The sequence below is a fragment of the Populus alba genome, chromosome 1 (genome assembly GCF_005239225.2).
Source record: "Populus alba chromosome 1, ASM523922v2, whole genome shotgun sequence".
In the NCBI taxonomy this organism is placed as follows: domain Eukaryota; kingdom Viridiplantae; phylum Streptophyta; class Magnoliopsida; order Malpighiales; family Salicaceae; genus Populus; species Populus alba.
Window position 1 is genome coordinate 1,039,257 of NC_133284.1, and position 22,483 is coordinate 1,061,739.

At 34.1% G+C, this 22,483-nt stretch overlaps 4 protein-coding genes and 1 non-coding gene across 10 annotated transcripts; 1 reads left to right on the forward strand and 4 right to left on the reverse strand.

The window, feature by feature from the left end:
• Positions 1–1,145: 1,145 nt before the first annotated feature.
• LOC118049758 (metal tolerance protein 4) lies at positions 1,146–4,394 on the reverse strand. Its single transcript, XM_035059848.2, has 7 exons — positions 4,059–4,394; positions 3,349–3,518; positions 3,031–3,229; positions 2,540–2,718; positions 2,300–2,450; positions 2,056–2,186; positions 1,146–1,696 (listed from the first exon to the last, which is right to left on the reverse strand). Exons 1-7 carry the CDS (start codon positions 4,264–4,266, stop codon positions 1,523–1,525), a joined length of 1,212 nt encoding a protein of 403 aa, XP_034915739.1. The 5' UTR covers positions 4,267–4,394; the 3' UTR covers positions 1,146–1,522.
• A 1,278-nt stretch (positions 4,395–5,672) lies between these two features.
• On the reverse strand, positions 5,673–9,116 carry LOC118049756 (GTP-binding protein BRASSINAZOLE INSENSITIVE PALE GREEN 2, chloroplastic). The gene is made up of 3 exons (XM_035059841.2): positions 7,613–9,116; positions 7,217–7,384; positions 5,673–6,806 (listed from the first exon to the last, which is right to left on the reverse strand). Exons 1-3 carry the CDS (start codon positions 8,858–8,860, stop codon positions 6,417–6,419), a joined length of 1,806 nt encoding a protein of 601 aa, XP_034915732.1. The 5' UTR covers positions 8,861–9,116; the 3' UTR covers positions 5,673–6,416.
• Positions 9,117–10,159: 1,043 nt separating this feature from the next.
• Positions 10,160–13,293, reverse strand: LOC118049757 (E3 ubiquitin-protein ligase SINAT2). Of its 5 annotated transcripts, none has more exons than XM_035059847.2 (4): positions 13,200–13,293; positions 11,523–11,844; positions 11,019–11,405; positions 10,160–10,653 (listed from the first exon to the last, which is right to left on the reverse strand). In XM_035059847.2, exons 2-4 carry the CDS (start codon positions 11,673–11,675, stop codon positions 10,333–10,335), a joined length of 861 nt encoding a protein of 286 aa, XP_034915738.1. In that variant the 5' UTR covers positions 11,676–11,844; positions 13,200–13,293; the 3' UTR covers positions 10,160–10,332. The 5 variants fall into 5 exon arrangements, with proteins under 5 accessions (XP_034915738.1, XP_034915735.1, XP_034915733.1 ...); XM_035059844.2 differs by lacking the exon at positions 13,200–13,293 and adding an exon at positions 12,562–13,121; XM_035059842.2 differs by lacking the exon at positions 13,200–13,293 and adding an exon at positions 12,546–13,121.
• Positions 13,294–16,913: 3,620 nt separating this feature from the next.
• On the reverse strand, positions 16,914–21,562 carry LOC118049754 (serine/threonine-protein kinase GRIK1). Of its 2 annotated transcripts, none has more exons than XM_035059839.2 (11): positions 20,971–21,562; positions 20,723–20,797; positions 20,596–20,640; positions 19,478–19,552; positions 18,773–18,860; positions 18,536–18,660; positions 18,368–18,466; positions 18,097–18,163; positions 17,503–17,618; positions 17,346–17,424; positions 16,914–17,168 (listed from the first exon to the last, which is right to left on the reverse strand). In XM_035059839.2, the coding sequence occupies exons 1-11, from the start codon at positions 21,184–21,186 to the stop codon at positions 17,080–17,082; spliced, it is 1,074 nt and encodes a 357-aa protein (XP_034915730.1). In that variant the 5' UTR covers positions 21,187–21,562; the 3' UTR covers positions 16,914–17,079. The 2 variants fall into 2 exon arrangements, with proteins under 2 accessions (XP_034915730.1, XP_034915731.1); XM_035059840.2 differs by having other exon boundaries at positions 18,368–18,463; positions 20,971–21,555.
• A 622-nt stretch (positions 21,563–22,184) lies between these two features.
• TRNAA-AGC (transfer RNA alanine (anticodon AGC)) lies at positions 22,185–22,257 on the forward strand. Its single transcript has one exon. It is a non-coding gene; the product is annotated as a tRNA-Ala (tRNA).
• Positions 22,258–22,483: the final 226 nt, after the last annotated feature.

A 22,483-nucleotide genomic window follows, 5' to 3' on the forward strand; every position in this document is an offset into this window, starting at 1 on the left:
TTAACAAAGGAAAGTGTTTTCCTTTCTTAAATAAAGAAAAACACTTTCCGACAGTGGCCAGAGGTGAAAAGCAGCAATTTTTTCATGCCTTTTATTAACTGTTCATGTTAATTGCACTGTTCAATGAATAGTGCAATTAACATGAACAGTGTATTGCGTATACTGTTCACTAAAAAATAGTGAACAATGCAGTTCTCTTGCACTGTTCACTTGCCTGGGGGATTTTTTTTTTTTAAAGTGTGCTATTTTTTTAATATTTAAAAAAAAATAGTTTAGAGTGAATTTTATACCTTAATATTTTATCCAATTTTTTATTACATGCTAAAAATATTATTAAAACTATAGTTTTTGTCGGATGTATTTCGTACGTAATGGAATTATAAATAGTTTCATGGAATAGTAAAAAAAATTTCACAAGCTTATTTCTCTATAATATGATATGATATATATAGTTATATTTTATAAAAATAAGCTATATATGAATATAGAATATAATAAAAAAAAAATTCATCATTATACATTTTAGATTTCATTTTTTTTATTGTAAGTGATTAAATATTTTATATATATATTAGATAAATTTGAAAAAAAAATTAATTCATTAATAAATTATTTTTCAGTTCATTTTCCATAATACAACCAAACACTGGAAAGTGTTTTCCAGTTCATTTTCCATAACACTACCAAACATCGAAAAATACTTTCCCGAAATTCACTTTTCAGGAATTCACTTTCCAAAAGGAATTCACTTTCCTGCAAACAAACGGAGCCTTCATCACATAATAAACTCTTTATTACGGTTTTTCTATACTGCTTATATACTATTAGAAAATCCTAAAAAAAAAAAAAAAAAAAATAAATCAAATAGATTTTTTTAAAAATTAACTAGAGAAGAATAACAAATTTCAAATAATTTCTGATTGCTATAAAATTTTAATCTTATAAAAAATATCTCTAAAAGCTTCTAACAAAATTTTAGCCCGTTCCAAGATCAAAATTTATGTCCAGAAAAAATCTCCAACATCATATTTCCATTGCTTTGATGCAAAAGATCTAAACCTAACAGGTTCTCATCAAAGACTAGCTAAAATATTTGGCCTAGGAGAAATTTTGGTAAAGAATATTAATGACAAACCCAAAAAAAGTAGCTATAAGAAAGTAGGCTTTCAAGTTCCACTACAAAGATTGTTAGAGGAAAGTAACAAAAAGAAAACATAAAATGGCAGAGTGACAGTGCTAGAAGAACCATCAGCCAAAGCATGTCAACCAAACAACTTTACTTTTGTGGATCAAACTAGCTGTCTGCCCTGTTTAAAACGCTACAAGTTCCTCATTATACAAAAGTAGGGTTCCCTTGTTGTATAGACTTCATTCAGTTCCTTAACTGGATAAACTGATTGATTCACCATGAAAGGGAAACACTAGATCCCACGTTTGTAACCTTTTATGAAACAAATGAAACCAACAGCAACCCTGACTGCGCATTTGCACATGATGTTATCTATTCATAGATAGACCAATGCTAACTGTTGGGTAGCCTGCTGAGAACAGAGTGCTCTGGTTTGTGTTCACATTCAAAATCAAGATGGACGAATGCCCGCTCAACTTCTGGGAGTTTCTCAATCTTGTTCTGCAATGTCTCTCCAATGGCGTGTGCTTCCTTTAGAGGCAGCTCTTCTGGAAGTTCAATGTCAACCTGTTTCAAGACGTCAAACATAATGACAAGTTTTTACTGGCTCATTCTTAAACAACAGAAGTAGAGATGTTAAGTCATGCATATAATATAGACTTGAAACATTTCCCACTAATAGCTAAACCGTTTGACTGTACAAAGATAGATAGAAGACAGCTCAAGGGTTTGCCAATTTGACGACCAAGGCTAATTCAAAAGCAAAACTTATCTCATACAGCAGACATCACAACATTTGGACAAGGAAGATTGAGACATAACAAGCCAAAAAAAATTCAGTGTTCAAATCAGAAGAGTTGATGATCCTTATTGCAAGATAATTTCACTCATCAAGCGATAATTACAACTATGTATGTCATGCTTACCTCTACAAAATAAAGAGCACCAAATGTATAAGCACGGACTGTGTCTACACGCTTGACCTGAGGGTGCCTTGTGACAAGATACGTCAATTTCTGCAAGACTTCGGGAGATGCTGTTTGCCCAACAAGAGAAACTGCAACAAGGAGTCCATCTTAAAATGCTGGCAGATATTTCTAACAGGAATAACTCATCTGTGTATCACTTTATCTGCTTCCTTCCAAAACAACTAGGAATGAAAAGTTGTACCTGCATTTTCAATAACAGTGCCAGACCAATTTGTAATTGTGTAAAGTGCAAGAAGAATAGCACCAGTAGGGTCAATCCACCAGTAATATTTATCCCCAAGAACAGCTGCAACTAATCCTACCACATTTGTCACCACGTCAAAATAGTGATCCTGGATGTCAGAACTTGAATAAGTTAAAAAACTGATAATTAGCAGCTCAATAACAAAGAGCTAATTATTTAGAAAGAAGAGCCGGAGACCTTTGCATAGGCACGAACAATACTGTTTCCTGAGCTTCTACAGTAAATCCAAAGTGCCATTTTCACCACAGTAGCGGTTACCATGATTATGTAAAGCCATAAGAGTTGATTTGAGGACATCTTTGGACGTGATTCATTTACAATAAGTTCTTCAACAGCCTGGATCAATATCTGAAAACCTGTGAAGAATGAGTGTTAGGAATCCACGTAACACGCAAAGAAGCAAAATCAACACACTTTTTGTTTCCCCAAGGTGTTCAATGATGTTGAGTAGCTAACTTACTCCATGACAAGAGAGCGTGTAAGTACCAAAATTCAACTTCCATGAAAATTCATGTTCATTAAGGGAAGTTAAACAAACAATTGAGTTTAGGTTCATGATTGATGGAAAAAAATATCAAAACAATCGAACTTAAATTTTCATATTCTGCTTCATAGAAGTAAAATCAATGGACCACAAGAAAAAAGGTTACTAGGCAAAACAAAATTACCAAGTGTGGCCATGACAGCAGCAAAGATGATTATCCCCACTGGTTGGACCCTTAATTTTCCAATAGGATACTTGTAGATATTTATGTTTTTCATCGATATATGAGTAAACCAAAGTATCCCACCAGCCAAGAGGTCAAGCAAAGAATCTAATGTCGAGGCAGCAATGGCTATTGATCCAGTCCTTATTGCAGCATAAATCTGACCAGTACACAAAATTATCAATCTTAACAACTTTGAATAAAACTAACATTAGAACATGCAATTAGAAGACTTCTTTCAAGTTCGAGTATCTCAAAAACAAGCATCGGTCAGGTCACCTTAAACACCAGAAGCAAAACGTTAGCATAGTTAGAGATCTTCATAGCCTTTTCGGCTTCCACTTGTTCTTCGTCATCTTCTTCATCAATTGTATCAGTTTCCATCAAAGTATCAACTTCCTCGAATGATTTTAAGGTAGCGAATTGTCTTTCATAGTACTCCTTTTCCTCTATAAATTCCACAACAACAGACAAGAACTCAATCACTGTAAAACAGAAACTAATCTCTATCTGGTTAACTACAAATTAAACAACATTCTGAGAGAAGAAATCAAAACCTATGAAAAAACAATTAACAACAAGACTTGTTCAAATTTCCTCGTTTCCCTTTCATTTTCTCTGTAGTTTCCAAGCAGCCAAACAAGTCCTCGACTTTTTAACCTTTTTATGCATAAAAACACTTATATTCAATAACAATCATAGTTTTTCAGCCATCTTTTTTTTTTCTCAGAAGCCACCACCACAACAAAAGAGATAACAAACTACATTCTTTTTTCACTTTCCTTTACTTTCTTAATAACCAAACAAGTCCTGAGCTTTTACCATTTTCATACGAAACAAACACATACGCAACAACCCTTTAAAGTTTAGTCATGCATCTTTTGTACAGAAAAAAACATAAATTCCATCTCTTTCTTCATTTCCTTAAATTTCCTCAGCAGCCAGACAACATTTTTAAAGAAAGCAAAAGGGAAGGCCAGACTACATACCTTGGCTAAGCCCTTTGGTTTTAGGGATATCAACATGAAAAGAAGACTCAACATCAAGACCAGAGCGAACCTTCTGAGGCAATCTTGATAAAAAATCTGTCCTGAGTGAGTTGTACGAATTAACTCGACTAAATCCATCATTTTTCCACCTCTCATTACCATTCAACAATGGCTCTTTAGGACTCAAACAACCCGTATTATCCTCCATTATTCGGATTCAGATCAAACTCTTGACCCGGTTCTTGGATTTCCTCTCTGTCTCTTACCAAAACAGGCAGGGAAGCTGACTATTTATATTTAAGAAAAAGAGATCAACAGGTGGAATTGTCCAGTCTAGTGTCTAGTAGCTGTGTTTTTTTATTTTTTATTATCAAATTATTTGATTAAGAAAGATAATAATTACTTCATTTGTTTTCTAGTTGGGATTCATGTAGGCAATGACACGCGACACCTTTAGAATTTGACAGCTCTTAGTTTTTGGTTGGATTTTTCAGATTTATTACCACTACTAGCAGCTTGCTTTCCAAATTTTTTGTCAGCATGTAAGAAGCATATTTATTAAATTCAAAGTACCTGGCAAGGTGAGATATAGTAAATCCAGAGCCTGACTTGGCTAAAAATGATTTAGGTTCTTAATTTAATTTAATTTTAAAATTGATTTAGCTAAATTATATTGATTAGTGAGTTAATTCAAGGTTAAGTGATCTAATATGAAATAGACCCACCGAATTAATATCAATAACTTTTCTTTTTATATAATTATTCCTATTTTTCTCCCTGTTACCGATGTAGTAGACTAGACTACTATGATTAAATGTTTCGGGAATTCTTTAAATTATTCTTTTGTTAAAAAAATATTAAATTAATATTTTTAGATATATTTTTAATAATTTTAATGTGATTAATATATTTTTAATTAAAAAATATTTTTAAAAAACACCCGGTGTTATATTATCAATACATATAGAGTGGAAATGTTAATCTTATAGAAATTTGATTTTTAAATTATTTTTTAAAAAATTATTTTTTTAAAAAAGCTTTATTTATTAGATTTTGGAATCAACATGATAAAAAAAAAAATTTAGATAATTACCTTTTATTTTCTTATCATATATTAAATTATATTCACTGCAGACTTTAAAGATTGTGAGGTCTAGCATTTCAATCTATTTTAAATGTATGATTTTGAAGAATTTTGAATTTTTAAGCAGAAGAATTAATGATTTTACACATTCTACTGTATGCTTTCTGTCACAGGGCCATGCAAACACAAACAGTTCACTTTAATGCTATACAAGACCATGCATTTGCATTGAGCCTATAGTATCAATGGAAAACAGTCTCTCATAAAACAAATCTATTAGGGTTTACCAGGTTGGTTTGGTACAATTTTAATTGTTTTCAGTATTAGAAAACCTATATGAAGGGCTGTATTGAATTTTTTTGTATGTGGAAAGTGAAGTTCTAACCTACCACCACAGAAACCAACAGGAAAAGGAGCTCTGATTAATTTAACTTCATTGAACTTTCTTGTCTCCCTTGCTGTATGTTTCATAATCCAAAATTTGACTCAGGCAGCATTATTCAAATGATATTGGAAATATTCAGAGTCAGTTCTAAGATAGTTTGTAGAATATTTTAAGGTCTCTCACCCACCATAGCTGTGCCTGCATTTGCCAATTGGTCAGCACATACGATGCCTTCCATGAAAACATCACAAATCCTCATCCAAATCCCACTTCTTGTTACAAGCTATTTGCTGTGAAAATACATCTGAAAATAAGCTAAGCTAAGGAAAGAGAGATTAAAATTTACATGTCCAAACATGAAAATCTTGAGGTAGAACTGGGTTGTAAGGCACATAAATACAGGAATTGCTACAAATTGTAGCAGTTTTATCACACAAGTAATCAAACTCTTCCTGCAGAAGAAAAGCTGTAGAGAGTCATACAAAACAGTGGTGGCATCCTTAAAATTAATCATATGCCTGGTTGAATATTTTTAGTGGCAAACAAACTTTCAAGTTGCTAAATAGATGAACCCTTTGTATCCATGTTTCACGGGGACAATGAAATAAGCCTCTTTCCCGACTAGATCCTCCAAAAACTCTGGTTTGAAAAGGGAATAAGCCTCATTCCCATATACTCCTGAAAAGATTTTGGCTTGGCAAGGGGGCACAAAAATTAAAGATCTTCCCTCTACAGATGGTGTATGTTGCCAGCTATTTCCTTCATCTCATGAAATAGGTTTACAGTTGTTTAATTTCTACCATCACTAGTTTGTTAATCACCACCTCAGCTCAGCTCAGCTCAGCAACAGTTTTACATACTGTTCCTTTTCTTCTATGAATCTGACATACTAGCAAGAATTTGCATCTTCATGAATTGCTGATACTAATAATTCAGCTGATGCAGCTACTTCTTGGTTGCTTTGTTTCCTCTTCTTTTCACTTTGGCTCAGAGATTTATTCAAAGCCTGGTCAGCCTTTGAGACAATTTTTGACACAGTAAATCCTGTTACTTCAAAACTCTGGGCTCTATAAGGAATCAAAGCATCACGAAGAACAACACCAACTCCTTCGTATGTCCAAACACCCAAGATTGCCTCTCCTTTGAGTCCAATACCAAACCAACCAAGACCAGCAGCAGCAACATCTACAGAACTTGAGTCCCACCTGTTCCCAGAGACACGAAATTCCTGTCTCACCCATTTTCCAAGATCTTTAACTCGCTTATCCCCAATTGGAGGCTGAACAAGGACCAAAGGAAAAGAATGCCAAAAATCATACATTATATATCATGCAACTTAATCAGAGAATATGAACAAAAAAATATCTTTTGACTAATCTCAGGCCTATCATATGAACTTTGTAAGCACCACAGCCATGGATAATCTTTTGGGCCCTCAATGATTTTGGCTAGAGCCAGGGACACGTCTACAGAAGTCATGGTGATTCAATTATCTTGGCCAATTTTCATTCAAAATTTTCTCTAGTAGTACCTCAAAATATCAATTGTGAATGTGAAGGACGAGAGTCTAATTTGAATAGCTAGTCACATAGTGTACTCATTCATTATACCACAATAAATAGGACTTTAAACTGGAAAACCGAGAGAAAATAAAAATAAAAAACGACTATTTATTAACAATGACAGTACCTGTAACTGACGACCGAAATGGTCTTCTACCATGGTGCTTATATTTTCTGTTTTCCCCATATGTAATGGAAGATATGGAGATGCCCACACTGTGACATATAGAGAATCTACTGATAATTCTACAATATCCAGTCTCATGAGCCCGCCAATATGAACTGAATGACCTTCCTGTCACAATCAAATGATATTAACACGAGCCATAATGTATACAGGCTAAAACCAGTCATGATTTTTTTTTTTTTTTAATGATAAAAGTAAATCATAATTGATGTTCTTTAGCCTATATATGAATCAATAATTTGAAGCCAGTAATGTTTTCACAAGCCCTACAAAAAGCTTACACTCACTTGATCACCAATTCATTATCATAACTGGTCTTAATTCAAGAAAACTAACCTTGATTCTGTAAGTCCTTGGTTTCAACTCCTTGCTGATATGCACAAGCCTCTGCTCCTCCCTATTCAACCTTGTTGTAATCTGCTGTGGATTCAAAAGCCCTGGAGTGTCAAATAGCTTTGCCTGCCCTGGAAGAACACCTTCCACCCTAACAATTCCCAACGTCGTACCAGGCACAGGAGCCTCCGTCAAATAACTAACCTTCCTTTCATTTCCACCAACACACTTCGCCATTGCATTTAACAACGTACTCTTCCCTGCATTCTGCGCCCCCACAGCCCACACACGACCTCTAGCCCCTGCCAATTCAATCACATCCTCAGCCAAATTCTTCAATCCCCAATTCCTCACCGAACTCACTAAATGCACTTTCTTAATCACACTAGCACCACCTTCCCTTGCTCTTCGCCTAATCCATTGTTCAAATCCTAAAGGCGACAATGAACTAGGCAGCAAATCAATCTTAGTCACAACAAGCACAATCCTAGCTACATTCCCCGACTTCCCTTCTTTCCAAGCAGTGAAATTTTCCTCAATCGAATCCGAAACTAACTTAGCTACTTTTTTAGGAAACGACCCATCAAAATCCACAGCATCAACAACCAAAAGAACCACAGTTCTGGCTCCAGAACTCGAAACCAAACGCCTACCAACTGTATGATAAAAATCAAACTCAGGCAACAAATTCTCCACGGTTGGATCCTTAACTTTCCCATAATGTCTCAAAGAATGACACCTAGCACACACTACAGGAGGCCTTTTCTCCAAAACTGACTCATTTTCAGCCAAATCAAGATCTGGGTTTTGGCTATCAGGTTCAACAAAGAAACCCCTCTTAAGGGAACCTGGAAACTCCGACTCTAGTGAAATGGGTACCAAGTGGGCGTCAGACTTGTAATCCGGGTCTTTAACTGATGGCTCTTTGTAGAAACCAGGGTGTTTTGGGTTTGTATATTGCATGTGGACCCCACAGCCAGGGCAGACGGTGGCCGGAGGTGTTGCATCGTCGTAATTTCCATCTCTGGTGAGATGCAAAGAAGGAAAAGTTTGGTGCTTTGGTGGGTTTGGATTAGTGGGTTTTGAAGAGAAAAAATACAGGAAATTGGTTTTTGTAGGGTTTTGGGGATAGAAATTACAATAGGAATTATGGGTTGTTGATGGTGTTAAGGGTGATTGAGCAAGAAAAGAGAGAGATAAGAGAGGCTTGAGTTTTGATTTTGAAGCAGGGAGGCTTCTAGCTATGATCATTTCTCTGTGATGTTTGGTGGTGCTGATTGATATTTGCAACTGGAGAAGAGGGTTTAAGGTTTTAGCAGCTGCTGATGCTATGAGGTTTTGGAAGTTAAAGTTGGTGGAAACGGGGTCGTTTGTTCAGCTTCGTGCCTTAGTAATAATCTCTCTCTCCTTTTTCCTTTAATAATTTTTTTTTTAACTATAAGAATATCATCGAGCCAACTGCTATGTAAATCATCCTTGTAAAAGGTGCATCCTCTTTATTAAACTAGTTCAACTTGGATGTAAATCGAAATTATGGTTTTAAAATCCATTCAGGGCTAGAGTCATGATTGGAAATATTGATTTATTTATTTTTAAATAAAATAATATAGTTTTGATTTTTTTAATAAAATTAATTTTATAATTGGATTTTAATCAGGTGAGATTCAAATCAATTTATTTTTATTTTTATTTTTTAGATTTAAGTTAAAGTCAATCCAAGTTTTATACAAATTATATTGGTTTTTAAAGTGGCTTGCAAGATGCATTCTTGCATCAAAGTAGTTCATTTGTCAGATAAATTTTACTTGTTCTTCAAATCTACTAATACCTTTGACCAAGCGATTTTTTTTTTTCTTTTTGTGGGAATTAATGTTTATTCATCCTTGCTAGAATGGAAAAATAGATACAGATTGTAATAGAATCGAGCCTGGTCATGGGTCCCTCGTCTTCTATCTAAAGCAGAGGCTAGAGGATTTAAGTTGCTTTTGATCCTGGGTTTATATTTTCTAGTCGATTTCCCATTTGAATGCCAAATCCAAGCCTCAAAGTGCAGATGTGGTCAATTGTTAACTTATTTTAGGTTTAGGTTTAAGTTTAAATTTGAATATAGCATTGTGGTAATTTTTATTATTGTGATTTAAAAAAACACATTAAAAAAAAACCTACAAATTATAGTTTCCCAAACCTAAGTTTTTACTGCAATTTAAGATGAAAAGCAGGTTTAAACGATAAAAACTAAGCAGCTTTTGAAGTTATGATGAATTTAAAAGCATCTTCAACCATACTGCATACCTAAGAAAGTGGTGAGGGTTGCATAAGAAGTTGCAATCTGAGCACAATAAATATTGCAGATATCATAAGAGGCATTTCCATGACTCCATTTATCTATCTTTGCTTTGATAATAGAAATGTTAGGGTACTGGAATTTTGCTTGAGCAAGGCTTGTTTCATCTTTGAATGATTAAAGCTTTGAGCAAGGTTCTTGCTGCCATACTGAGCACATAAATATAACCCTATCCCTCAAGAACTTTCACACCATCCATCCCAGAATGAAAAAACTAACATGAATTCCATTTCAGAAGTTGGCCGCCCCCTTGAATCTGTCAATATAGATAAACTCAATTCTCTAGAAATGTGAGCGACTTCTGCTACTCATTTACAGTGCATATAAATTTCCTATCTTCCATTTATTTCCCAAGTACATTAAGTTTCTATGCTATAGCTCACTGTTCTTTCCAAATCCGTCCTGAAACTTTCAGTTTTAACTCCTGCCGATCCCCTCCGGAGAAGAAAAGTGCCAAGTTTCTCTGAATGATCAGTCCATCTTGGCTGTCTCTAACTTTCTGATGGCTATCCCTTATACTTCTGGGAACTCCTTGCCATGTAAGCTTTCTTCCATTACCACCAACTTCAATGCTATAACTGAACTCCCTTGCCTCGTCTTCGGTGCCCATGAATCTTAGGAAGGCCATGTAAACAGGTGACATTCCTATAAAAAAAGTCTCAAAGTGCAAGCAAAACTGTCGGCCAAAACAATTAAAAACCTGTTGGAGAAAGAGACCATTAAGATTTACAGATCAAAGTGCAGTTCAAACAAATTAGACTATGAAGAACATGTTTAATGTCTACTCCTCTACAGATTTGTTTTACCTAAGCATGTTGGAAGACGGAGAACAACAAACAATGCCTAAAAAAACATGGTTTCTGATAACTTTACTCATAATTTTATGGTTTAAATACAAAAATGAGTTCATTGGGGAAACAAAAACTGAAACGGGAAAGGGTTGTTGAAATCCTAGAAAGTTTTAAGAGTTATTAATCTCATCATTCAGATTAGTCAAATCATTAGTAATTCCATCAGATTAATCACATAGACAATCAGATTATATAAATTTTAGAGAGATCTTACAGTTAACATCCATGTGGCATTGTCGATTTCTCCGGCATCAGACTTGACATATCTGTGATTGAAGGTGCATCCATCATGCATATCAACCTTATGATCATTCTTAAGATGCTTGATGAGAATTGAAATGTCACCAGTGACAGAACATTCAGCTCCAGCATAAGGGCAGTTGTATGGACGATATTTGCAGTTCTCTTCATGTTTTGGCTTGCTGTAGTAGGGAAATATGTCACAACATCCCGCACTTTGGTACGTGCAAGGAAGTTCTATTGACTCAGCAATTTTTTCCAGAGCCAAGCACCTTATATTTCCTAGCTCTCCTCGGCAAATTGGGCAAGAGTTCTTTACTCTGGCCCTGCATTGTGAGCATAGAGTGTGGCCATTTGGACACTGAAATACACAGAACATTAGTAAAAATGTCATTACAATAATATAAAACCTTAAATTTCTGGTGTTCTAAGTACTATGCTTATGATCAACTGGCATAATATTCTGGCAGGAGCATACCTGGAAAATTGGAGGGTACATCATAGTGAAGCAAACAGGACAGTCAAGAAGGTCTTGCATGTTACCAGTTGATTGTTTTCCCAGATTTCCACTGTTAGGGGTTGCAGCTTTTCTGAAATGGGAGCCTCTTAACTCAGCAGCAGAAGTTGCCATACGGCCGTATCATGATCTGAAATATGCAATGCGCGACTCGATCTCTTCCTAACTGATGATACCTCCTGGGGCCCTTGTAATATTTCTCTTCCCAATTGTCAATGCTAGAAAAGTTTTCTCTATCTCTGAATAAGGAACCAGATTCTATATCTCTTCTCAATTGTCTATCCTGTTAAACATAATTAACTTAAAATCAATTTTCCACAAGCTATTATTTTCGGGAATTCTATGCTGATTAATCTGCCTCCTTGAATGATTAGACAGTAACTTGGATTTGCAGCATGGATTGAGAATCAAGAAAAACAACAAAAAGCCCTAAAACACAGCAGCGATTGAAAAGACCTGGGAACACTGATATATCCGTATATGGCCGTTATACGAGCATCATGTTTCTTCTCATATGAACAAAAAGCAATGCATCTTCAACTAGCAAAGACAAGTTTCAGTCACAAAAGAATCGTCAAATAGCTGCTGGTACTTGCACAACTATCTCAATTTCACTATAGATGAAACAATTGTTTGATCCAAGCAGTTGGATTATACCAAAAATCATTGCAAAATCCAACTACTTTATCTCAAAAATGAAAGGAAGGAAAGACAGAGTTATCAGCAAATCGAACATCGCAACATGGAGTTAATTCTACATCTTCAAGCAAATTCCAGGAAAACAAAAACCACCCAGATGAAAACTAAGGCTGGATTACAATCCCAAACTCCAAACAAGCAATTCAGCACTCAATCGAAGCAAAAACTGTTCATGTAAATCATAAAATTGAAAAATACCAATCAAAGCAACACATGTATGTAAAATTTGAGTAACCAAAACACTATTGAACAAAAAAAATATATTTTAAATTAGCAAAATCTAACCAAGAACTGCAGCAACCTGATGAGAAATTCAGCCCATAAACTTGATAAATAACCAACAAAGCCAAGAACAAAGAGAAGAAGCAGTGCAAACTGGCCAAATATTGGTGGCACCCCAGATAAGAAGACACTAAAAGTCCAAAATCTTGAATATGCAATCCACTTGAGCCTTGCAATAATTGTAACAAAGAAACTGGTTACGTGTAACCATAAGCAGTATTACAGGCCCCGGAAATTGCGTGTCTTAAAAATTGACTAGAAGCAAGCTATGATACATACAAGAGTCAAAAGATCCATCTTGATGTGCTATCTTAGGTTGCAAGTCTGTTTGCTTTCCAAGTCATGTAAATTGTATAGGTTGTTCGAATAAAAAAAGGATTTAGTTTCCTCAGTTAATGATAATATATTTTTTTCATCGTTGGAAAAGAAAAGAAAAACTCAGATAAAAAAGAATTATAAGAAATAATTTCTTCATGAATGTATTGATTCGAGATGTGTAAATTCGATCTAAAATCGTAGTTATCAAGCCTAGGTTTGGGTTGGCAAGGTAAACTCATGCCTCCCAAAATAACTGTCCTTCCATGTTTCTCTCTCTTTTTTTTTACGAAAAAAAAAAATAATTTAGACAGAGATAAAAAAAAAAACGAAATAATTTACCGAGTCGATGAATTATTGGATCATTTCATACTATTCATGTAAGAAATGAGAATAACATAGAAAATCTGCAAAATATATTTTTCATTCATTCATTAAATTAAAAGATAGGTACTATATCCGGTGATAGGAGCCTGGGAGGAAATACGTGTACAGCTTTAAAAGCATATACATTATTTTATATTATTTCTGTTGTCTTTTACATATTTATCAACGGGCCTCCCTGTTCTTTAACTAGTGGCTGATTTTGTTGCTGGCACCTTTTTTCTTCGGCTTTGGTTTTCCCATTGTGGAAGGTGACATTTCCTCCACGCAACGTTTCATAATGAGTTTTTGATTGATTTGAGGTCGGATCGGACCGTTAAATGTTTTATAAAGGATTCTAAATCTCATTTTGTTTTTATAATTCAAAAATATTTTTAAAAAAATTTAATTATTTATTTCATTTTTATTTTTAATTTAAATTAATATTTTTTTATGTTTTTAAATTATTTTGATGCACTGATTTTAAAAAATATTTTTTAAAAAAATATTATTTTAATATATTTTCAAATAAAAAATATTTTAAAAAATAGCCGCAATCATATTTCTAAACATGATGATAAAACTTTGCCGAACAACTTGGGTATCATTAATTACTTTGAGTTTTTTAACAAAAAAACCTAATTTTTTTTCTTCTAAATCAACATTTATATAGAGATTTTAAAAAGAAATTCAAAACTAGTGTTAATTTACGGATCTACAAGTCAATCCTTCTAATCTTATATTCAAATTTCAGTCAAAATCAGATCTTGATTAATTAAGTCTTATAAAAGCATGATGAGAATCTATACATAAGTGAGTTGTTGAATATTTATTGGTTTGTGAGTTAAAGGTCAAAGACTCAAGATAGAAAAAAAAAAGTTGATTTGGGTTTTTGGATTTTGGCACTATAAACAAAACAAAACATATAAATATGAGAGAAAATTCTTCAAAAACAAAGCACATATCTTACCCTTGTGATAAATATTATTATTTTTATTTAAAAAGATATTAAAATATTTTTTTATTTTTTAAAATTTATTTTTAATAATAACACATTAAAAAAAAATATAAAAGTAATTTAAAAAAACACCGTCATAACCGACCATGAATTCCAACAAACATGAAAACTAATGTTGATTAAATCTTATTACTCTTAATTAATTTGTAACCTTGGTTTAGAATATCTCTTTTTAACAACAATAAATTCTAATAAATATAAATCCGTGCATGTCTTGTGAACTTAAGCACTACTACATAAGTTACGAGAGCAAAATTTAGAAGAAACTAGTAATGACAAAAAAACAATTTAAAAAAAAACGAAATACATAAATAAATACTAATCATACAAGACAACGAATGCTGAGAAAAAAGAGAGACCATAACAAGAGAATTAGTGGAAAGAAAATAAGATTTAGGGTTCTAAGCATATGAGTAAATTAATGTTGTGCTGGTGGGGATGGAGCAACAGGTGTTTTCTTCTTCTTTTTCTCCTACCGCTTTAGAAGAGGTTTATGCCATACGATGAGGGGAAAACGTTATCCTTCTTATAAATAGAAGGGAAAAAAGAGAGAGAATCATCTTTACATCCGCATGCATATGAATTATTAATTTTTGGGATTTCTGGGCTTGTTTTCATCAAGCACTAAGGCCCATTTGGCCACGGCCCACCATCGGCCCAGGGAGTTTTGTTGGTTTTTTGACACGTTTTCATCAAGCCCTAATCTAGAGATGAAGCCCTGGGGCCCGTTTGAAAACGGCCCACCGTTGGACGAGGAAGATGCTTTTCTTGTAGTTTTTGGTATTGGAGGGTTTTAGCCTAAAGAGAGCTTTGTGATGTTATTGTGTTCACAAGGACGGCAATATTGGTCTAGACAACGAGAGTTCTTAACAAAGATATGTGCTATAAATATTTATTGATAAAAATGCTCGAAAGGGCAATTTATAAAAACTTAAATTCAACATTTTTTTTCATAAATAGTTAAATTAAAAAATTGTTACACGAGTTGAGCTCATCACGAATATGAATTATGTAAAACTCATTATAAAATGATTATGAGACTCCCCATTTTACGAGGATAGATTAATAGTGATTCTTGTTACGCAATAATCCCTCATTTAGTGTGGTGTTTTAGTTGGCAATTAGCAAATTTTATGGACTTGAAGTGAAACTAGCTAGTAGTAGGATGCATTTATTTATTTGTAAATCAAGTTTTGATTTTTTTTAATTCAATTTTTTTGTAAATGTTGCTGCTTGTGGTGTGCTAGTGAGTGATTGCGGGTGTATAAAAGATCTCGTCCACCTCTCAAATTTGCCCTTAAGATGGGTTTTTTTTGCTCATCTAAATGCATTAGTTTGTCTGCATAGTTATTAAGGTTTCTTTTCAAATAATTTTTTGTATTAAAATACATGTTAATGATATTTTTTTATTTTTTAAAAATTATTTTTAATATTAGTATATCAAAATGATTTGAAAAAACTAAAAATATATTAATTTGAAGTAAATAAAAAATAAAAAATTTTAATTTTGTTTTTAAATAATTTTAAAACGGGCTAAAATTTATGGAATTGATTATTAGGATAAAGTTCCTTTCATGAAAATGTTTGTTGAAATGACGAGGATGGTCGAGTGCCTGACTATCGCACGTTTAAAGCCTTCAACGTGCTTTATATATAACTAAATAAATATTATAAATGCGTAGACGGAAGGGAAAGCACAGCATGCTTTCTCAAGGCCAAATCAGCTTACAGCACGAACTTTTTCTGGGTCACATTTTTCATCACCGACGGCAAGGGGTCACCTTTCTCGCCTCTTCCATGGCATTCTTTTGGTCTTTCTATAAAGGTCCCACATCTAACCATGCATTGAATTTGAACTACACTCATCCTTTAGCTTGGCTTTTTCTTTATCATTTCTTTAGGTCGGTTTTAACGTTTTGTTTTTGTCATACAATGTGCATTTTAATTATACATTTTTAAATATTTAGTTAATCAACATATAAGCTATAGTTTTGCACGAGTCCCATTAAAAATAAAAAAGTTATGATAACTTTTTTTAAATTATTTTTTTAAAATTGTAATAGCAAAAGCTATAGAATATTAAATACATACTTTTGTCCTAGTAACAATACAAATTATAATCTAATGGTGATAAAGGACGATCAAGGCACATGGAAGTATCTTCTTACATGCACGCATATACTTATGGATATGGCGGAAGCTTCCTTTTCAATTTTCTTGGCGTGTGGTCAATTCATTACTTCTATGGCTTCAACCACAAGTCAAATGTGGCTTCTCAAGCAACCTTCAAGGTTCTTCTCTATATAGCATCATCCTTAAGCATCATTGTTATAATATTCAGATTGATCACAGATATATACGAGTATCATCAGGCTAGATTTCTTTCTTCACTTGAGAAATGGAGGTAGAGGCATCATTAGCTGAAATCTTGATCAAGGTGGCCATGTTTGTGCTTGTACAAGTCTTGGTTTATGCGATTCTTTCAAATTCTTCAAATATCTTCTCCAAGAACAAGACAAGATCATTCAGTTTCAAACCTGCTCGTTCTCTTAGCATTCGTGGTTTCTTGGATGCTATTTCTGACATACCACCAGGCAGCAGTGAGCCATCACCATTATCAAGGGGTTCAGGATCAGTCACCCAAGATTCCATCTTTGATGATTATGGATCTTGACTTTAGCGAGTTGAAAATATCATTGAAATTTATGTAATTAGTTCTATTAGAAAATGCTATAATCATGGATTTCTTTTTTAAATTGAATAATTTAATAAATTTACAAGACTTTTGAACTGATATTTGCTTGGGCCCTTTAGGCTTTGTCATCTACTCTTCCTGCAGCTTTATAAGCAGTTTATAGGGACTGGACCTCCCTCTTTGACCATCCATGGATGCTCAGCTGCACTATTCAAGGTAATTCTTCGGGTTGGATCTGTATATAACAGGATAGCAAGAGGAGATAATAAATTGGCAAGTTCCGACATTTCATGGCTAGTAGAAATTCTTGCAAATTCATTCAAAATAGGCAGCAAGAAACTACTTGGTACCTCCCTGTATTTTGATAGCTCTTGAGCAAAATTAGACTAGTAAAATTGTAGGGATACATTACCTTTACAGAGAAGGCCTTGGAGCAGATCTTTGAGGTCAGGATTTAATTCTTCTGGGAGTGACAAGGGACCATGAACAATCTGTCACAAGATTTCTAACAGTTTAATAGACATTAAAGATGAACACACGCGCAAGAGAAAACAAAGTGTGAAAATTACCTTGTCGTAAGTTTCAGGTACACTGTCGGCAAGAAAAGGGCAGCAGCCCACCACCATAAAATATAAGGTAACACCAACAGCCCATGTATCAGCAGCTTTCCCATGGTAAACTGTATCTGGTATAATCCAAGAATTCTTATTTATAATTAATTCCACGGTATTGGACTATGCTTCTTTTCATGGAACATAAATAACTTATTTATGTCATTTCACATTCATGGACTAGCTACTGAGACTCTGGATTCTGGAAGTATGTGAAAAAGTTGTCTCCAATATGATTTTCATATGCATTCTAGACATAACGATAGGCGATGATCGTAGGTCGCAACCACTTCTGCTGACAAATGAACCCTTAGATAGAGAACCCTTACATGGAGTTTAGTTATGTTTCAGAATAAAATTAAGGAATACATCTCCTTCTACCTTTTATTTTGAAAATACAAACTTTAAAACTGTTTTTTTTTTTTAAATATTTTATATCTTTGTGTCTATTTCTTCAATCAAACATGTTTATTGTCTCTTCTATATATATCCCTTATGTCATGGGATACAAACCAAATGCAACCAAAGGGTTGATGGAAATAATGAATTTACCTGAACAACACTCAGGTGCTGTGAAAGCTGGAGTTCCAGGACATCTCAGTAGCCCATCATTGTCATCCTGAAAATTAGAATTCCTAAATAAGTTGAGTTTGGTAGGTCTGCAGAAGAAGCTTAAATTCACAGTTTGAAGGAGTCAAAGTGGAAATTTGTAGAGAAGATTTAGTAGAGTTCTTGACCTGTGAAACCATTGATTTTATAACAAAAACAAGAAGAAGAAGAATCATGAATAGATTAGCAGATGAGTCATAATGAATAGCATTACCTCAAAGGCATGGCCAAAGCTGAAATCAACTATCTTCACCCTTCCACTTGTAGTGACCAAAAGATTTTCTGGCTTAATATCACCATGCACGATGTTCTGCTACAAATAAAGGAGAAAGATTCAACTTTTTCTACAAAGGGAAACGGCTTCGAGAGATTCGCAACTTACATGGTGATGCAAATAAATGAGACCGGCAATTACATCCTTGAAATATCTTCTTGCAGTTGTTTCATCAATCTGTCCTTTCGTCTCCGAAATGTTGCTCATACAACTGCTTTCCACGTATTCAAGAACTAGATGATAACAACCATGCGCCAAAAGAGAGATAGAAGTGCATCAAAACAATACTCCTTGTAAGATTTTTGAAAAACATGCTTCAAAACATTTGGAAGAGGCTATCCATACCCATATACATATAATCAGATTTTTGGTCATCAATCACCTCAACTAGGTTGATTATGTTTGGATGTTCCAATGTTTTCAATATGGAAACCTGCAAGAAACACACATTTCAAGCTATCAACTTCCTTACTATAATATGGCCATGGCGCAATCAAGAATATGGAGGTGGTGATAAAATGTTCCACATTTCAGAAGACTAATAGACCTATTCAGAATGCATCAAATGGCCAGCCATTATATTTTTCCAAAAAACATAATAATCTTCTGGGAATTTTTGTGTCAATCAGATTGCATATTGGGGCTAGTTGTTCTTGTACGAGACAGAGTGAGCAGCTCTATCCACAATCAGAATTTGTCAAAAACTGGACCATGCCAGGCAAGAAAATTCTCACCAGATAAGCTAGCTACTTGCGTCTAGAGAAAATCTTTATGCAACAAATCCAGAACATGTTATTGAGAATCTAGAGGAACCGCTGATGAGAACTGAATATAGATATCTGAATTATTACAACTCATAGAGCTTTTATCCTGCTTCAAGAAAGTAGCTGCTGCAAGATGTGGAATCACAGTAGATGGAACCCTAAATAACCTTACTAAGAAAAAAGAGAGAACAAAACAACATAACTGCATGATCAAAAGAAAAGGCAAGCCTCGAGTTTGAGCATACATAAAAACAAAGAAATACATTAATGAGACACGAATTCTTACTTCTCTGAGAACATCAGCCATGGCTGTTTCTGATTGTGTGATGCGCAACTTGCGCAAACGAGACTTACAGACAACCTACAATAACGATGGAATGATATTAATTAATCACGGTGATCATATATGAATGTGCAGTTACAGAAAGAGATCATTCATTATGGTTCAAAGAAAATTTATTGGTGGGATCAAACCTTAGGTTAGGTATGTTAATGTTTGATAAATCAAAGCAACCAATCCAAGCACCATAGTGCAGGACCAAGGCTATGGAACCTGGCTGTATCAATGAGTAATACCAAGTTATTTCACTCCTCCTTGATGCAGGAGGTTTTGATTAATATGAAATGGATTTATTATATTTGTATATGTGGATAGTTAGCAGATATGTATAGTTCCAGGATCGATCGAGGAGATATATATCTAGTTATGCCGAGTCTGATAGAAAATTTATAAATTTAGATTTTATATTGAATTCAAATTTTATCTTTCTTCTATAATGGGTTTGCTATAATCAACTGCGTTCAGGAAGACTATTAACTTGTTGTTTTTAGTATTTTCATTATTCTTCTAATTAATTTTGGATTTCTAACTTGATTTTTGATTTTTATGTTATTTTTATATTTGAATTAGATTTTTAATTATTCTTATCTCATAAAAAGTAATACCGATTAATTAAAAGGTATAATCCATATTATTAGAATTATTATAAGAGAATTATTGAATAATAAAATTGCAAATTATGTTTGTATATGCCATCCATTCTTCTAAAATTTTTGACTTTCTTTAATTCCTATTCTTTAAGTTCAACTGCGTCACCCCTGGTACCATCTTGATTTACGTAATATCCGTCAAGATAACGCCATAGAATTATCATTTTTAAGCATTGCAAATCTTGTTCAATATTGCCTCGTTTGGAGTCACAAAGCTTTCTAGGTAGTTGGTGGTTCACACGACAGAAATTCTGGACTAACAAAGAGTGTATCCATAGCAATGAATTCAAGAGAAAACGAGTGCATCGACACTGTTTTGAGGTTAATTTCTTTTTTCAAATATCATAGTTATGCTTGGAGGAGTAAAATTATGGATAATTAAAACAAACAATCATTATAACTAGGTGTATTTACCTTAATAGCATATGGGATTCCATCGTTACTGTTTCGATAAAGAACCTGCACCAAATACACTATCACCTTACTGTTAAACAGACACAGAATAGAATACAAGGAATTTATATGTTGTTTACATGCTTACCACTCTACCATAGCTTCCTTGGTTGATCTTCCTTTCTTTTACATACTCATTGATCATCTTTCTTCCATTTGAATGCTACAAATCAACATACAAGTACCAGTAAACTAATTTTGATAATTTCCTAACAGATCAAGCTTGAATGAGACCGGTCACTAGCTAGTCGTGCTGGATCGATGCTTTCGACACCAACACAGGCAATACTTTGTGTACTTGAGAGTGAAATAAGTTTCAAATATGTAAATCTTTACCTTAGAATGCTTGACAGAGGTGATTACTGTAACGGGAATCTTCTTACAAGCTTGAGCCGTCCTTGGTGTGCAAGGAATCGATTGTTCTTCCATGTCAACAAAAATATTTCCGTAGGATAACTTTTGGTAGAAAATGTTTTCTCCATCATCTTGTCGACATGAGTGATCACTTGATCCTGCACACTCCTGAGAGAAGGGATTGGATGTGCAGTCCATAGGTAAAGCAGACTTCTTGGGATTCTGAATAAGTTTCGGCGAATTAATTGCAGCAACCTGAATCCTCGTTAAACTTGGAACAAACCTAGGTAGACATCATGTGACAAGCAGAACTATCCCTTTACAAATACCTACTAGCTTCAAGACTCATCTTCTGCAGCTGACCACAGCACTTCATGAGCTAAATTCTTACCCACAAAGAACTCTCCTCTTTTAGCACAGATACTTTAAGAAAGGCGAAAGGTGCAGCTGACCACAGCAATTAAGCTTTGGTATTGACTGGTAGCTGAGCAAAAGCTATCAACTTAGAAATATCTCTTACCACATCTACATTATCTGAACTGATGTACATATATAGTTTTCATTGAATTTTTAGTACGATTTTACTCGTTTCACAATCAAGTGTGTTTTTTTAAAAATATCGGATGAGATTGACACAAGCAAGTTGCTTCAAGAAGTCTTGTTCCTTACCCCTTGTTTCAAGAAATCTTGTTCCTTGTCTTCTTTTCTGACTTAATTATATACGATACCGATATTCTACAATATTATACTTGTTAAAAAGAAATCTAGCACTTATTAAATGCAAAATGCTAGGTATAGTCAAAATCCAAAGTCATGCACACATCATTTACGCATGCATGGTTAAGTCACCCCACTCTTAAAAGACTATAGTTATCTCATCCAATCTAAGATTCAAAGATTCAGCTCTTGGATTTATATTAAATCACATATCAATCTTGATTTATTTTAAAATAATGTTATTTTGGATAAAATCTAAACTCAATCAAGTTAATCATGTTGCCAGTTTACCCACTACATCATCTAAAAATACTATCATCAATCATTAATTATATCGAATAAAATTCAGATAAAACTAATCAAAACATAAAATTAAATTGAACTCAACTAAACATCCATTTCATGTCACCATCACAAGAGATTTTTTTCTTTATATGTTTTGTTATAATATCAATAAAGTAACATTTTAGACAACAAACGGGGATGTAGCTCAGATGGTAGAGCGCTCGCTTAGCATGCGAGAGGTACGGGGATCGATACCCCGCATCTCCATTTTGTTTTTTTTTTTTGTAGAAGTCAATTGGTTCTAAAATCACAGCACGTTTCTCACAACTCCAATCAAACAACAATCCAATCTCATTTGGGACCCACATCTCAACGCTTCTTATTCGGTCACAGTCTTAAGCCAAGCTGTTATTTTATCACCTCTCACCGGGCACTCGTCCCCTTCCTCAGCCACAGCCTTAGCCAGACAAGAAGCATACGAGACCCACTTTCT

Bases quoted from the DNA above. Each gene is read 5' to 3' on its own strand.
- LOC118049758 (XM_035059848.2), bottom strand. From the start codon at position 4,266: ATGGAGGATAATACGGGTTGTTTGAGTCCTAAAGAGCCATTGTTGAAT. The intron at 3,230-3,348 runs GTGACCTGACCG...TGTACTGGTCAG, and splicing joins TTTTGCTTCTGGTGTTTAAG to ATTTATGCTGCAATAAGGAC. The intron at 2,719-3,030 runs GTAATTTTGTTT...CATTCTTCACAG, and splicing joins TGCTGTCATGGCCACACTTG to GTTTTCAGATATTGATCCAG.
- LOC118049756 (XM_035059841.2), bottom strand. From the start codon at position 8,860: ATGATCATAGCTAGAAGCCTCCCTGCTTCAAAATCAAAACTCAAGCCT. The intron at 7,385-7,612 runs GTTAGTTTTCTT...TGATTGTGACAG, and splicing joins CAAGGACTTACAGAATCAAG to GAAGGTCATTCAGTTCATAT. The intron at 6,807-7,216 runs GTACTGTCATTG...GTCCTTGTTCAG, and splicing joins ATTTCGGTCGTCAGTTACAG to CCTCCAATTGGGGATAAGCG.
- LOC118049754 (XM_035059839.2), bottom strand. From the start codon at position 21,186: ATGGACTGCACATCCAATCCCTTCTCTCAGGAGTGTGCAGGATCAAGT. The intron at 20,641-20,722 runs GTAAGCATGTAA...TATTTGGTGCAG, and splicing joins AAGGAAGCTATGGTAGAGTG to GTTCTTTATCGAAACAGTAA. The intron at 18,164-18,367 runs GTAATGCTATTC...TCTAATTTTCAG, and splicing joins GCTTTGGCCATGCCTTTGAG to GATGACAATGATGGGCTACT.
- LOC118049757 (XM_035059847.2), bottom strand. From the start codon at position 11,675: ATGGCAACTTCTGCTGCTGAGTTAAGAGGCTCCCATTTCAGAAAAGCT. The intron at 11,406-11,522 runs GTATGCTCCTGC...TGTGTATTTCAG, and splicing joins TGTACCCTCCAATTTTCCAG to TGTCCAAATGGCCACACTCT. The intron at 10,654-11,018 runs GTAAGATCTCTC...TTTCTCCAACAG, and splicing joins ATGCCACATGGATGTTAACT to GTTTTTAATTGTTTTGGCCG.